Source organism: Nestor notabilis, unplaced genomic scaffold (genome assembly GCF_000696875.1).
Source record: "Nestor notabilis isolate BGI_N333 unplaced genomic scaffold, ASM69687v1 scaffold13182, whole genome shotgun sequence".
Classification (NCBI taxonomy): domain Eukaryota; kingdom Metazoa; phylum Chordata; class Aves; order Psittaciformes; family Psittacidae; genus Nestor; species Nestor notabilis.
In genome coordinates this window covers 95,142-110,606 of record NW_009917984.1, presented here as the reverse complement: position 1 = coordinate 110,606, position 15,465 = coordinate 95,142, and the positions used below count along the sequence as shown (strand labels likewise).

The 15,465-nt window shown below is 45.5% G+C and overlaps 1 protein-coding gene across 1 annotated transcript in view; it reads left to right on the top strand.

Annotated features, from left to right (window-relative positions):
• The window catches only part of BCL2 (B-cell CLL/lymphoma 2), a 90,651-nt gene that overhangs the window by 444 nt on the left and 74,742 nt on the right, over positions 1-15,465 (top strand). The window contains exon 2 of the mRNA XM_010009499.1: positions 3-139. Within this exon, the coding sequence (XP_010007801.1) occupies positions 3-139 (137 nt within the window). The remainder of the gene's footprint in view (positions 1-2; positions 140-15,465) is intronic.

The window sequence follows — 15,465 nt, the reverse complement described above, 5'->3', positions numbered from 1 at the left end:
CTTCTTCGAGTTCGGTGGCGTCATGTGCGTGGAGAGCGTCAACCGGGAGATGTCTCCCCTTGTAGACAGCATCGCCGCCTGGATGACCGAGTACCTGAACCGGCACCTGCACAACTGGATCCAGGACAACGGAGGCTGGGTACGTCCCCCGATCGCTTGTTCTTGCTCCCAGCTCTGGTCTGTGGCTGGTGGGCTCCAGGGTGGGCAGTGCCCAGGGGGTTGCACTCATGTTGAGGTGACCAAAAGGTTTCCCTGTAGGGCATCCGCACTGGTGTGTGCCAAAGCAGCATAGGCCTTTTGCCAGCTGTTGGATTTCACCTCGCTGTGGGGTTATGGTGGAGCAGTTTGGGGTGGGGGAAGCAGCTGCAGCTCAAGAGCGAAAAGGATGAGTGAGGCACCCTCTTGATCACGCTCCGCTCTCCTACCTCTGTCCACCCTCGCCTGGCCAAGGCAGGGTCCTGCAGCAGGGTGGGAAGGTTCACCAGAGGCACCCATCCAGCTGTTGGGCGCAGTCGCATCGTGTCAGGTCCCAGGCATGGGAGCAGTGGGGACCACGTGTGTGTGTGCCTGTGCCAGCATCCCTGCCCATCACGGGTGACGCGCCGGGCAGCAAACACGGGATCCCAGTGCTGCGGGCAGGCGGGTGGCCATCGGAGCTGGTGTCTACAGCTGCGGTGGCGACTGGAGTGAGATTTCATGGTGTAGGATATGTCTGGTGTAAAAATCTGTCTTTGTCTTGAGATGAAACAAAGGTGCTGGGAGCTGTGTCTGTGGGATTGTTCTGGAAACGGGCATTTGCTGTGATCCGACGGGTGACTGTGTTTCTGGGGTAGAGATCAGCTCTGGCCAGGGCTGGCTTCAGCATCATCCGGAAAGGGAGGATTTCCACGTGAGGAAAATGGACAGCTTTTACACTGGTAGTCAATCAATCAAAAGACTGTCCTTTCTCTTTCTCTCTTTTTACTAAATAAATAACTACATGGAAATTGGAAGGGTATTTCTTTCCTTTTTCTTGTATTAGTTGATACACTGTAACAAAATGCGGTCCCAGCTGCTTTCCAGCTGACCAAACCTGTTGTACATGTAAAGCTTATGATATTAAGGCATTGGAGGAAGAAATGGCAAAAGTTATACTGAGGAAGAAACTTCACATATAGTCTGAGAGCTGGCACAAGTCACTTAGAAATGGAGGCTTGCTAAGTAGGACACCGGCAGCTCCAGGTCCGGTCCCCTATGAAATACGGAGAGCTGACTCAGTTACACAGCACACCTTTAACAGGCGTGTGTAAAGGAATGTATGTGTTTCCCAATTAACATGGTTTGAAAGCCAGGTGTTAGTGATGCGTTACTCAATTCAATTTTTAGCCTTGAGTCTGTTGAGAAGGCACTGTCAGGCCAAGTAACATGCCGCCCGCATTGACCACCTCCATCAGAAACCGAAGATGCTGAATGTGCCTGACTAATGGCTATATGTGTCTGGGGATGCAGGGGGCATCTATGTGCTGCCATAACGGAGGGACTAAGGGTTTGGGACCCTTTTCTCAGCAGGCATCCCCATTGCACACCACCCCATGAGGAGTGCTGCAGACCCCTGGCTGCTTGTCACGTTGGAGGCAGGACTGTTCTGCTTTCCCCTGCTCCCACCAAGGAGAAAAAAAATCAAGGTTCAAGGGGCCAGAAGGGGGAGCAAAAAATGTGTGTGCGTGCGTGTGTGTGTCCATGTATTTATATACATATATACAAATACGTATATACAAATATGCATAGATATACAGACACACGCATATACACACACACACAAAATTACTCCAGTGCTTAGTGGTTGGGACCACACTCCGGAGAAGGAGACCTATCTCCTGATCCCCTATTTCATGGATCAGTACAGAGGGTTTGTAAGTGTTTTGTTGGGGTTTTTTTTCATGAAACAGGTAATTGGGGAAAAAGAATCTGCAAACACTTCAGGTTTTGGAGACCTTGGCTGGTTAAAAGCTGAGCAGCTAAAGGGTTAGGGATTTTGCGATTGCACTTCTGGGCTGGGATGCCTAACTTGTGCGTAAGTCCCTCCTCAGGCTGGAAGCCCGTTTGTGGAGCTGGGGCCCTCGGTTCGCTCCAGAGCCAGTGAAGTCATTGTGTTGACTCCAGTGAGCTTTGGATCAAATCCGTAAGCATGCTGGAGATGTATTGTCCTGCGGGTGTATTGTGTAAAGAGAAACATAAATAATGAATAAACCCGAGAATGTGAAAAGACAGGTGTTACCAGGCGTGATTGGCCAGACAAGGCAAGTGCTGGAGCTGTTTCTTGATGGTGAGAAATGCAAGAAACTCGGACTGTAAACACTGACTGCCTTTAAAAGGAAAAGATGCTTCTTACCGATAGCTGTTTAGTTGCTTATTGAGGTTTCCTATAAACAAAAGCTCCGGAGTTTGGATGCATGTGATGCCATTTACTGCCGCGTGTTATTTGTAATGTACACATGGAAGAAGATGTGCAAAATACTACCCCAAGGTGGCTTTTGCCTGTCTGCCTGGTAACTGGCTGGTACCTTTGAGCCATGGGACAATTAAACACAGGCAAAATTCTAGCTGGTTACAAAGAGGGAAAGACTATCATGAAGCTGCAAACACAGCTTTTGGGATTCTCTCTTCAGATGGAGGAAATCAAGAATGGCACTGGGGTAGTGAATTTAGATTTTTCTTTCTTTCTTTTCCTAGCTTTTGGGATCTGTCAGTGGAAAAAAGGATGCTTTAATACATGCACTCGATCTTCAGCTTGGCACTTGTGCCATTCCCCGTGTATGAACCTTACTAAAGCATCGTAAGTGGGTCTTCCAAAATAACTGGAGTGTAGGAGGTGAGGCTTTGTAGGACCCCAGCACTGCTTCCTGTGAGATCTCCCTGTCACACAGGCTGCCATAACAAGCAGGAGCACCAGCTATTGTAGTCTTCTCCTTTATGTTGAGGCTCCCTGGTATGTTGTGGAGTGGTAAGTTTATTACGTGTAGTAGTAGCGAAGAGAGTATCGGAGTTAGCCACGAGCATGTGTTGTACATAGAGTAAATTGGACAGCCTGTGCTTTGAGGCTGTTGTATGGGCCTGTGTCTTATACTCAGGTCTGAAGTATGGTCACCGTGTCTTTCTTATTTAGCTGTTTGGTTTGAATCAGTTCTGTAAGTTAGCAGTGTATTTCCAGGATGTGACTTCTTTCCAAGGAAATTCCAATTCCAAGGAAAACGAAGAAGGAAAGAAGCATATCCAGGAGCAGGCTGGAAGGGGATATAGCTGGTGGAGTATAAATTTTAGGCACTAGACATCGTTGTTAATGGTGTCTGGGGACTATTAATACCCTTACAATACACAGCATCATGGGTTTTTTAGAAACTCAGAAAAAGCAACAGATGGGGACTGCCTGCACTGAGGCTGTATTATTAGCTTGTGGTTCTGGTGGCAAATAAATACAGCTTTCAAAGATTTTCACGTAGGCCAGGATACCGCAATATTGAACTTCAGCCTGATAACATCTTAATTGTGTTACAAAAGAAATAAGAGGAGAACCAGCTCATCTCTGCAATTTCATGGTACTCCGTGTAATGTATGCTTTCTGACTGACAACTTAATGGCTTCATTTCATGTTTTAGAGCCTAGTGTTTGAGCTGCAGAAGGACAGGCTTGGCAGCGGGCTGTCGCACTTGGCGACTTTTGACTTTGACATAGGGAACATCGAAGCGATGCATCCAGAGCTGGGTTGGTCTTGCAGTGATGGCTTCCCTCTTTGGACACGCAACCTAACATATGTGGGAGTTGTGCTCAGCTCTGGATGCTTCTAGTCCAACATATGGCTTCCTCCCTGCGCTGTTCAAGAAAAAGCAAGAGCATGAGAGACAGGAGACACAGGCGCTATAATGTATGTATAGACAAGTACATTTTTGATGTAAAGAGCGTAAAGAAGCCCAGGTGAGAGAAGCAGCACTGTGTTGAAAATTCAGCCAAGAAAACATTATTTAAAATTACAGTATTTGCATCTGAAACAGGAATGTGCTGTTTTCATCCAGTTCTGTTCTTTTATTGTGGTGGTTGTGTTTGAGAGTTATGGCTAGATATGGGGAAGGATTTAAATGTCTGAAGTGGACCATAGGTGGAACACAAGTGCTTACATCTTCTGAGAGCCTGCCTAACCAGGATGGTGGCAGAAGCCCCTGGCTTCTCACTGCTTTTCATCCAAGTCAGCTGAAAGCTGCTTCTGCCTTAAGAGAGGGGAGCCACTTGGTACACTGTGTGGGACACCATTCCCAAGAACGTCCATGTCCCCGGAACCGTCAGGCATCCTCTGGCCTGGCCACTATCACTCACGTGCCATCCGCACGCACAAACACAGCGAGGGAGAAAGAAGCCCCAGCTTTTCCTGGTGGCTCCTTGGTCAAGGCCTTTCCTGAGGTGACAGGAGGTTTGCCTACAGGACCTTCTTCAGCCTGGCAAGGGGGTATACACCCTCATCTCTGGCAGGTCACCTGCCAGGTGGCTGCTGGCGTTGCCGAGGTGTCCTCCTCTTTGGCAGCAGGGCTCCTCCTCCTTCTGCAGGGGTGAGATTTCATTTGGTGGAGGAAGAACCGGGGTGTCTAGTTCCCACTGTCTGTTTTCTCAGGTGGCTGTCTACAGCCAAATGAGTAAATGCTTCTTGGACCAGCTACTAAACCCCAGGTTTCCCTTCTCCCGGGTAGACTGCCCTAATCACTGTGTTTCCTCTTTTGTTTTTGGTTTTTTTTTTCCCCTAGTAAATCATTAATTCTCTTTACTCAGTAGCATGCCTTGGAAAGGAAGTGTGGAGAGTCTGTGTGCCCCGCAACGGTCCAGAGCCCCCATGTGAAGGTTAGGGATGGCAAATGCTTCTGCCTCCAGGACAGCACTAGAGCTCATGGATATCAGTGTGAATGCCAGGGCCTTCCTGTGCTTGTGTGCAGGGCACTGACCGAAATCGCATCCCTTTCAGGCTCCGGAACTGCTCTCCCAGCAGCTCAGCCAGGCAGGCACCCACCTGCGCAGCACGTTGCTTCTATTACAAGCCCTGAGCAAAAGCCTCTCGCTCGTCTGGCATGGGATAGAGCCTTGCTTGGAGCCAGATGCCCCATGCTAGAGCAGAAGCGCTTTGAGTTTTTTACCGGTGACATGTGGCATTGTAACGACTCAATCCCCAGTGGGGCTAACCCCAAGTCACTGTTTGACTGGTAAAAGGAAACTATCTGAAATCCACTCAGTTAAATAAATGAATTGGTAGTTTCAAGTGTTACACCTTCTAGGTCCTTTGCCAGTTTTTGTGGCTTTGTGGGTTTATAATCGAATTCTCAAAATATTATCAAAATATTTTTCTTCTTGCTGTTGCTGAAGAACGAAAAATTCATTCTGTAGAGGACCTGTGCTGAAGCAAGGAGGAGAAGAGCTAGGGAAGAAAGAGAAAATGATTGTGGTTCTCTAGTCCCTTTCATTTATAATAGCTTTCTCTGTAACTTGCAACAACTTTAAGTTGCGTATTTTCTCAGAAGTCTCATCTTTTTTTTTTCTTTACTTGAAAAAACAGCAAAAAAAAAAAACCAAACCCCAAACAACAGTATTGACCGTGACCTTTAAAATTTCAGAACCAGGGGTCTCGGTTATAGAGATGATGTCATTTGCCTTGATCTTACAAAGAACAGTAAAGTTCAAACAGCAATCCTATTAAAAAGTTTTACTTTACTTTCAATATTGAGAAAGAAGTTAGTTCTGTACCTGCATTAACACAGGCCTCTGCCGAGCAGCTACATTAGCTCTGCTGGGCAGTAAGTAGCTTAGATTTTTGAGTATGTAGCTTGAAATTTGGAGTCAGTAATCCACGAAGAAAATCCAGTTGAATTTTTCTGCTGAGGCACAAGTGTTTCTCTGATGGCAAAGCACGGCTCTAGCTGGAGAATCACAAGACCTATGCAGTGATGTGTGAAATTGCATGTGGAGCAGAAGCATTTCCTCAGCAGCCAGCTAACAGAGTTTCCTAAGGCAGCACGGGAACTTTGTCCTGCAGTGCCGGCAAACATTAAGCCCTTGTGCCCAATGCAGGTGTCCTTGGCAAGAGGGTCGTCCGTCAGTGGGTTGGACCAGGGATGGTGGAGGGAGGTGGATGTAGAAATGGGAGCAGCGCTCAGGTGTTGCTCCAAGACCTCTGCTGTGGTTTTGGTCTCCTGTGGTGGTTGGTGCCTGGTGCACTGGCGAGCCAGCCTCGCGTTCCACCGCTGCCACCAGCGGATGTCAGGCCCGGGGTGGTGGCTGAAGCGGTGGCTCTCTGTATGCCGCTCTGCTCACTAACATGAGCTGCCAGCAATCGTGCTGCGTCCTTGTCACCCCTCTCACTCCACGGCCGCCTCACTGGGCTAGCCTGCAGTGTTTTAGCACCCTGGGGCTGCCAGCGAGGCTGTGAGTGCTGGCTCCTGGCCTGGGGTCTGGGCAGCCCCGAAGCAGGTCAGCAGCCTTGGCAGCTGAGCAGCTGTAACTAAAAAACAGCACGAAAGGGCCAATTAAATAACAACTCCTCTGTGGCAAAGTGAATTTCTATGTTTTGGCTGTTGCATTTCCATCCCTGTTGGCGATTAGGGTTACAGTGAAGGCTGCAGCTGGACAGGGGTGAGCACATGGCCATTCACCCCGTGGCACGATGGCCAGGCACTCTCTCCAATCCCCTCCCAAATATGCTTGTATTTGGTACGTGCCTGGTTCTTTGCTTGTTTTGTCCTTCTATTTCACGGAGGGCTGGTGCTACCCAGCTTTCTGCAGGCCTCTCTGACCATCCCTTCCCGTCGCCACTGATGGCACCAGGCATTGGGTGTTGGACGCGATCCTGGGTGCTGCTGCCCAGCCATCAGCTGTGATGTGTGCTGGGTCTGTCCCTTCCCACCTCTCTCCCTGGCTTATCCTGTTTTCCTTCATGTCCTTGGGAGGGTGGAGCCCAGCCTGTTTGGTTTGTTGGGTTTTTAAAAATAATTTATTTATGAGCACCTCGTGGCTGCTCTCCTGCTGGTTTAGTAATAATAATAACAGCGCTTGTTACCCGGTGGCAGCAAAATACTGGTTATTTCTGAGGGCAGTACCGGCCTGTTTTATTTTCCATTTCGTATATAATAATAGGATGGATGAAGGTGTGTAGTGCCATAAATCTTCTCTTCCCCAGCAGGATGACATCCAGGCCTTCTTGGCAAACACAAATGCCGATGACAGATTTGAGGGATTTTTATTTTACTCTGGCATTCAGTCTCATTAACAATCTGATGGCTTTTTTTTTCTTTTTTTTTTTTTTCTTTATTTTTTGGCTCCTAAAAGACTATGAAACCGGATAACTTTTCCAAATGCATCTAGAAGTCTGGAATTTATTTTCTGTTATTTTATCCTAATGCTAGTTTGCTGTCATAATTATTGTATATTGATAGATTTTGCTAAATCCCCCTCTCTGGAAAGTTCCTTTCAGGTTTCTGGATTTTACAGTTAATGAATAAGAAAACAAATCTGATTTTAGAAAGTGTTGCCATTGATTTCAGTAGGAACAGGAAGAGGCACTTAATTGGACAATTGTAGTTATGTTTATTTTGTATATGCAGCAAGAAAAATAAGATCAAATGGAAAAGCTACAGGTTTTCAACTAACAGAGAAACACAGCCTTTTCTGCAATGCATGATTAACCTTTGGGAGCTGTGAGTGGAAGTACCAAGCTGCATTCAGAAAAGGTTTAGATATTTATAAGGATACGAAAAACATCTATACTTCTCTTTGAATAAAATTGCTTGAAAGAGCATACACACATCTTGGGGTAAATTTAACATCAGTTGCTGAAATGAGATCACCAGGTGCTGAGGGTAGACCTTTCTCCAAGGAATGCAATTCTCTTTTACATTGCTTCTGCCCCAGAGCACCTGGTACTGGTCAGTGGCTGGGGATACTGGGATGGATCTGCCTGTCTCATCCATCCAGGGAAAACTTCTTGCTTCTGCATGTGTTTTGTTAAGGTAATTGTAAATGTGCTTGTTGTGTTGCTAAGAGCACCCACATCACTGAATTTACTCTTGTGCTGCTTGAACATCTGTTATGAACTGCCACATTTAGTTAGTTAAAAAAAACAGTCAGCATCCTTCAGCACATACATCATTTTACTGTTATTTTATTTTACTGTAGCATAAAAAGGATGATTCCATTTCGTTGATTGACAAGGCAACTCAGTGGGTTTTGGGGTACTTCAGTGATTAATTTATGTACATGGGCCAAAATCAAAAAGGAAAGGCCCTGTTTTTCCCACATAGTGATTGAAAGAGGCTGTCGCGCAGTTGTTTGAGAAAGCATCTGAGAGTCAGAACTTAACTTCCTCTTCTTGGTTCTAGTACTGAGTACATAATAGGATGTGGGGCAAATCATTAATATCTCTCTTTTTCAGTTAACCAGATTTGAAATTGGTATTCTTGTTAGCTAGACAGCATACCAGGTTGTTGTATCATTGCCCATCATGCTAGCGTAAGTTGGGCTGATGTTTTTTAGTAAGAAAAGGAAGTCATACAGGGTCCAATATTGAACAAAATGTCCGTCATTGTAATTTGGGGCTTAGAATAGATTTCAATTCTGTAGCATTACATTTTGTTGTTGCGGGAGCTTGCTAGCCTGGGAAAGAGCGAAGTGAGTTAGATTGTGAAACTACCTGGGGTGAGATCTGAGTGGAAAGAGGAGCAAGAAAGAAAAAGTTAATGGAAATTAGGCTTAAACTTTTTCAGCTCCACTGTTCAGATGTGTTAAGCAATGCTTGAGATAGAAACAGATCGGTTTCATGAGCTGATTTCTAGTTTTTATTTAGGAAAAGGGTTAACAGTCTGAGAAATGACAACTGACAATGTTAGTGTTTTCCTTTATGTATCAGCACAGTTGTCCTTCCTTTTCAATTCCCACCATATGTAAAAGCTCTCTGTGGCACTTCAGGCGAAGGAACAATAAACTGGACTACATGCACCTGTAAGAAGTATCTTCATGCACATGTGTTCTTTGATTCCATTCACAAGCTTCATTAAGTGTTCAGATGCAGGCAGAAAATGCAAATTTAAGGTTTTGGGGTTTTGGGGGTTTTTTTGTTGGTTTTTTGTTTTTAGAAGAAGTAATTGGTAATCAAGTCTTTGGTCTTGACCATGAGGTTGAAGTTACTTTTAACTATGTTACTGAACTGAAGCTTAGGAGATGAAATTATTGTTGTGTGCTCTGGAGAGACTTGCAAGAGTCACTGGGAAGTCAGGATAGGGCCTTGGATGGGAGGCTGCTGAAATGCCTTCCTCTGTGGTTCGGGATGATCCTCTAGCATGTCTTCATGATGGAATAACTATTGCCAGCTTTGTCTCTAAAGGAAAGAACTCCTTTCTTAAGAATATTCATCACATGTTCAAACCATGTGTTATAAAATGCAGTAGAGGACCCTATTTCTAATCTTTTTTTTTTTTAGAGAAAGAAGAATGAAAACTAATTCAAAGACAAATTTGAATACAGCAGTAAATGAGTTGGCATTTCCATTAGCAGAATAAGATGGTCAGTGTTGTGCATTAGTAAAATCTGTTGGACTTCTCAAGAATGTACGCACAGGTCAAGTGAAAACAACATTAAAAAGCCTAAAAATTCCCTTGTTCATAACAGAAGCAAACTCTACGTCATGCTTCAGATGTCTGCAAATTTTAGTTCATATCCAGAGCCCCTCTCCTGAAATCATCTGGCAAATCACAGTAAATCATGCTGTCTAAATATCTAATCCCCGGTCTGCTGCTGGATGCAAAAGGTCCCGAATATAACCGAAAAGGAGGCTGAACACTTGTGTTATTTTCAGGTTCCAGCTTGACCTGTTCCTTTCTCCGTTGCCCAGATCTGCCATAAACAGCAGTGCTGCCACGAAGCCTGGGCAGGGGAAAGGCTTTCCTCCTCGCAGGGCTGGAGTGTGGCAGCGGGGCGCACTGGCAAGGGAAGAAATAAAACTGGTCACCTAAAATGTCAGGTGGCAATCAAGGCTGCAAGTAAATGAGCTGGGCTGGAGTCTGTTCAGGCTTCTGCAGTAGCTCACGGCTGTCTGCAGTAGAAAATTCCTGCAGTAGAAAATTCACGTATTTGGCTCAGGACTGATGTGTGAAATCCTGGCCCGGTTAGAGTCAGTAGCTATTTTTTTCCAGTATGGACATTAAAACCAGTGTTATCCAGCCTCATATAGCAGTGAGCATGTGGGCAGACCCAAAAAGGGATCTATAAAGTGCTGTACAAAGCCTTGCTTGTAGTAGATGATTGGGCACATCTCTGCAGTGGTGGAAAACTGGAGCGAGTCTGCCTTGTTTTGCCTTGAGGATGCTCCTCAGCTTCCCTAGCTGTCCTTGCTGTAAGGGGAACGTGACCCAGGATGCTACAAATATCCCTCTGACAGTGCCTGCATGGGCCAGGGGTGGTGGTGTCCCACCAGGACCACAACAGCTTTCTAGTAGTTGGTCCTGGGGGGACAACAGGCTGTTCAGGTTTGTCCAGTAAAGCCATGCCTCAGCCCCAGGGGTGACACCATGAGAGGGACAGCTACCCTCTGTGCTCTGCAGCCTGGGTGGCACGAGTGGAGGGAAAACCTGTCAAGGCATCTCTTTGTACCTTTTTTCATATCTGTTGAAGCTGATTGTTTCGCAGGAGAGTAGTGTATTTATTTTGCAAGCAGTTGGAATTTTTTTGCCTTTTTAATTTTATTTTATTATTTTATTTTATTTTATTTTCCCAACCCGGCAAGAAGGATGCTTGGGGCATTGTAGTACATCTTGCAAGCAGGGACCTCTGTGGCAGTCTAGTGGGCTGAAGGAAGAGGCAGCACTGGCACGCTGTTAGGCTGTGTAAATGGGCTTAGGGTTTGTTTGAGAAAACTTGCTCTCTTTTTTTTCCCCTCTCTGCCTCTTTTCTCTCCCCCCCCTGCAGACAAAAATACATCATTCTTACAAATGAAACTGTTTAATTTTAATAACTGGCCTAGAGCTAAAACTGACAGTGAGAGAGGAGCTGTTTGGTTTGCAGTCGCTGACAGCTGAAATAAACTACCTGTTCTCTTGGAAGGGACGGACAGCCAGCTTGTTTGGTTTTGAGGACACTTTGATCCCTAAAGAAACTTCTCGCTCAAAAAGAAGGGGAAAAAATGACTGGAATTGTGACAGATTGATGTTACTGACTGCTCTTTATATGTAAGACTCCAAGTATGATGGAGAAAAGCTGTGTGTGGACATCCCTTGTCTCTGTAGTTCAGACCCTGGTGTTGAGAGCAGGTCCTCATCATGAAAGGTTGCTGTCACCAGTCCTTTGGGAGAGACTAAAACAAGCATCCCTACCAGGCTGGTTGACAAGACGTCTTTGGCGTGGCCAAATGGCCCAGGTTCTCAAAATCCTTCCTTGAAGTGATGAAGGCTGGATGATTAAGTTAGATATTAAATAATTTTGCAATGACTAGTTTTACCTCTGGCTCTGTAAGAAAGTCAGCCTTCTTATTTTGGCAGTTTTGAAAAGAAAATGGCAGCACTCCCATTTCCTCTTCTCCTCCCTCAGGGCCTGCCACCCTTTTTATTTTTACTTTTTTCCTCCCAGGGCCATTAGACAACATGCAAATTATTGTTAATAGGGCCAGAACAATACTGCGTTCCCAGTGGGATCATTAGAGCCAAAGCCATCGCGTGCCAGCCCTCAGTTTGATACTAATTTTGGCTGTGTCTGCCCCAGGGTTTGGAGGTCAGGCGGAAGGGGGCCGTGAGGCACAGACCTGAGCAGTGCCTGTCCCTGCAGCCCCCCTACCCCACAGCAGGCTCTTAGCTGGGCTGTTCCTGGGGGCTCTCCTGATCCCCCCAGCGAGGCTGGTGGGCTACAAGGCACTGGCTTCTTGCTCTACCTCTCCTGCAGCCTCATCAGATGTCCCTCAGAGGAAACAAATCCTCCCCTGGACAGAGACCTTGCAGACCACTTCCGTCCCTCCCTCTGCCCTCTGCTGCTCCAAAGAGGCATCTTTGCACTTGAGAAATAAGAAAGTGCCACATGGCTCATTTTGACGTGAGGTCCCACTTGAAATATGGGAATGCTCAGTAGCAAAAGGGTGGCCAAAGGGCAGCTGGCAACCCTCATCCTCCTGAGCCTTGATTTGGAGTCTCCAGAAGACAAGGAGAGGCTGGGGCAGCTGTGGAGGGGATGCTGTATCTCTGTATCTCCCTCTTCTGTCCCAGACCCTTCCTCCTGGAAACCCTGGGAGTCCTCCCGCAGAGTGACATGCTGGCAATGCATGTTTTAACATCAGCTCTATTAACTGCTTGGGCTGTCTGCTACAGCTCAGGGGGAAAGGTAGGGCAGCTGCCTTCAGACCTTGGCCTTGGGCTAGTTTCTGTCTCTGCCTTTGCTTTGGAATCATGGCATTTTGTCAGTGGGGTTGTTGGGAAGGGGGATTAGGGCGTTTGCAAGGCTCCTTATGTAATACCTTTTACAGGGAAGTGGCTGTAACTCTATTTAAAAGTGAATATGGGGGAGGAAAGAGAAATGTACCTCCGACATCACTGACTGAAGTAAAAGTAGAGTACATGGGATGACCCTGTCAGGGCTGGGATTGGGAGTTCCCTGTTTCTCCTACAAGACTTGCTGAGGGGTGTGTTAGCCCTGCACAGAGCAAGGGCTGGAATCCCCGCCTTGGTTGCACATTTGGAAGTGGCAAGTCCCTGACATTGTATCTTCACCTTAGGTTTTAGTGGATGAACAAAATGAAAAAGGAATGCTTTGGATTTTATAAGGTACTTCAAGTAGTGGTTTGGGGTTTTATCCTCTTTTTGACCTTGCTGGGGATTTGCTAGCTTCCCAGTGCTGCGAACCCAGATGTGCTTACGTGTAAGAGGTTACAGGAGCCTCACTGAACTCTCTGACTTCCAGGGAAGCAGGATGAGAGGGTTGAAGCAGAAAGTGAAACTCTCTAAAACCAAAAATGCAACAGAGCAGCCTTCTTTCATTTTCCCAACTGAGCATAAAGCAAAAAGTAAACAGTTGGCACAAATGACTAATGCAGGTTTGCCAGGGGGATGATCGGAAACATGCTGAATTCAGCAGTATGTTTTGCATGAAGTTAACAGGGTTTTGCACCAGACACATTGCAAGGGAGGCAAGAATATTTTTTTGAAAAAAAAAAAAAGAGAAGAAAAGAAAGTCTTTTAAAAAAATGTGGAAAATTCTCCTGTTCTACCTCCTACATGTTTCTATTGTCAAACAGTCACTGATCTTATTTTAGACTTGACCTTCATGTTCTTTCCACAGCACGCAGACTGAATGACATGTTATTCAAGTTCTCGGACAATATTATGATATATCTGCTTTTATATTTAGCTTTAACTTTTATTCTCCTTATAAACAAATCCACCTAATGCAACTACCACCTATCCAGGGAAAGTATTTCCATTCCCCTCGGTTTAATTTGGACAAATTTGGCATGAAAACATTCAATAGTTCCATAATAACCTTTGCAACAGGATGCCTGCTGTGCTGACATGCAGGTCTAGAGCAACTTGTACCATGTGCCAGGAAATTGCATTCTTAAGAAAAATCTAGACATAAATTCTGAACAATCAACACTTAAATTTTGAAAAGTCTGGCAGCAAGCTGTTATCTGCCTCATGGGTTTTCTCTTTAATAGCTTTTTACTTTCTGAGCTCTACCTCTCCGTCCTTTATGCAGGCTGCGTGCCTTTGGCCCAAATAAGTTGAGCTCTGTAAAGTGGAGAGAGGGGCAATTAGTTGTTTCGCTCTTGTTGTTCTTGCATGCTGTGTGCTCCAGCACTGCACCTTGATGCAGCAGGGGGGTGATTTCTTTCCAGAAGAAAGCAGAGCTTAGCTGGAAGCTCCACAAATGGGCATTTTGCTCTCAGTAGGTATTCACACAGCAGGAGCTTGCTGGATTGCAGTGCAGTTCAGCCTTTCCTCCCAGCCTGGACGGCAGGAAAGGGGGTAGGAAGAGGTGAAGTATCACCAGACTCAAGTGTCCTAGATCAGCTGGAGGCATCCTTCACTGTGGGACAAGCTAGTTTGCTGAAATACAAGGGAACTGAAGAATACACTGACTCCAGGGTGCGAAAGGGTTTTCCCCACCTTGAGGTCTCTGAGCACTTCAGTCTTGTTGCTGATCTCACTGAAAGTGGAGCAAACAAACAGCATTGTGTGGATGCCCATCTTCTACAACTGCTGCCAGCTTGCCTGGAAGGCTCCATGACTCTCACATGTTCCCAAAACCTTTATTGCTCCTACTTTAGGGAGCAACAGCATGGCTGGAAGACGTTTATGTGGCACTCCACCAAGACCCTCTAGATGTGTATCAAATGTTACATCAGCAAAAAAAGGGTGGTTGTGGTTGGATGCAACTGGATCCGTGAGCTTTGGTGCTAGGAGTTCGCAAGAAAAACTGTCAAAACACATACGGCTCATTGGGAAAAAATAAACCCAATGGTTTTTGTGATGAGTTTGGTAAAGCAACTGTCCAATTTAATCGGCAAAACATTAAATGGGATTCGAGGAGGAGGCGGGGATGGGGCAAGGGTGTTCCATGGATATGAACTCAAAGTAAAATGAAGGGCTGCAAGATCGTGTGAACTGAACCCCATCAGGGAAGGCTTACTAAAACTTGGGCCAGGAAAAATTATGGAGGTCTATAAATAGCTAAATTGAAAATTGAATGCATTTGTGTGTGTGTGGATGCACACGTCTATCTATGAGGTCATGTGTGTAAAACAAATACAGTAGTACTTCATGTGTTGGGGTTTTTTTAAAGTAGTGGAAAATGTTTTAATGATTTTTTTTTTTTTTTTTTTTTTTTTCCTAGAGACAGTACATTATGTTCTGTCCTTAGGGCCAAAAATACAAAGTGCCTATTTTCATGAGGAATCCTACAGAAGGAGGAAGGGAAAGTATTATGCAGTGTAGCAAGGGTATAGTAGCCATTCCAGAGTGATTACACATCCAAGCAAAGCATGTACTAGAAAACTCAAAAATATATTAGAAGCGGAAAACAAGATGTGTGAAGTGTTTCCTATTCCCTCCCCACACTTAATGACAACCGAGCAAGCCGGGAGGCGGTCATGGAGTTTAAATTTAACCCCTTGTATTTGATAATAAGACTGTATTTCAATGTTAGGCAGCAAGCATGTTATGTACATATTAGATTGAGGACTTCCTCTGCTCTTAGTTTTGTGCCCTCAAAATTTTTAGTTTTTTTCAGTACATTGAAATAGTCCAGAAACAAACCAGAAGGGACTGGAAGCACTAAATAATGCAGTAGACATTCAGGAATTAAGATAGCTGAAATGAGCCCCATCCTGAACAGCTCCTTAATTAAAGTACAAAACTGTTTTTAGTTTTATACCAATAATTTGAGATTCAAAATCTGCCCCCCCCCCCACCCCCCACCCCACCAACC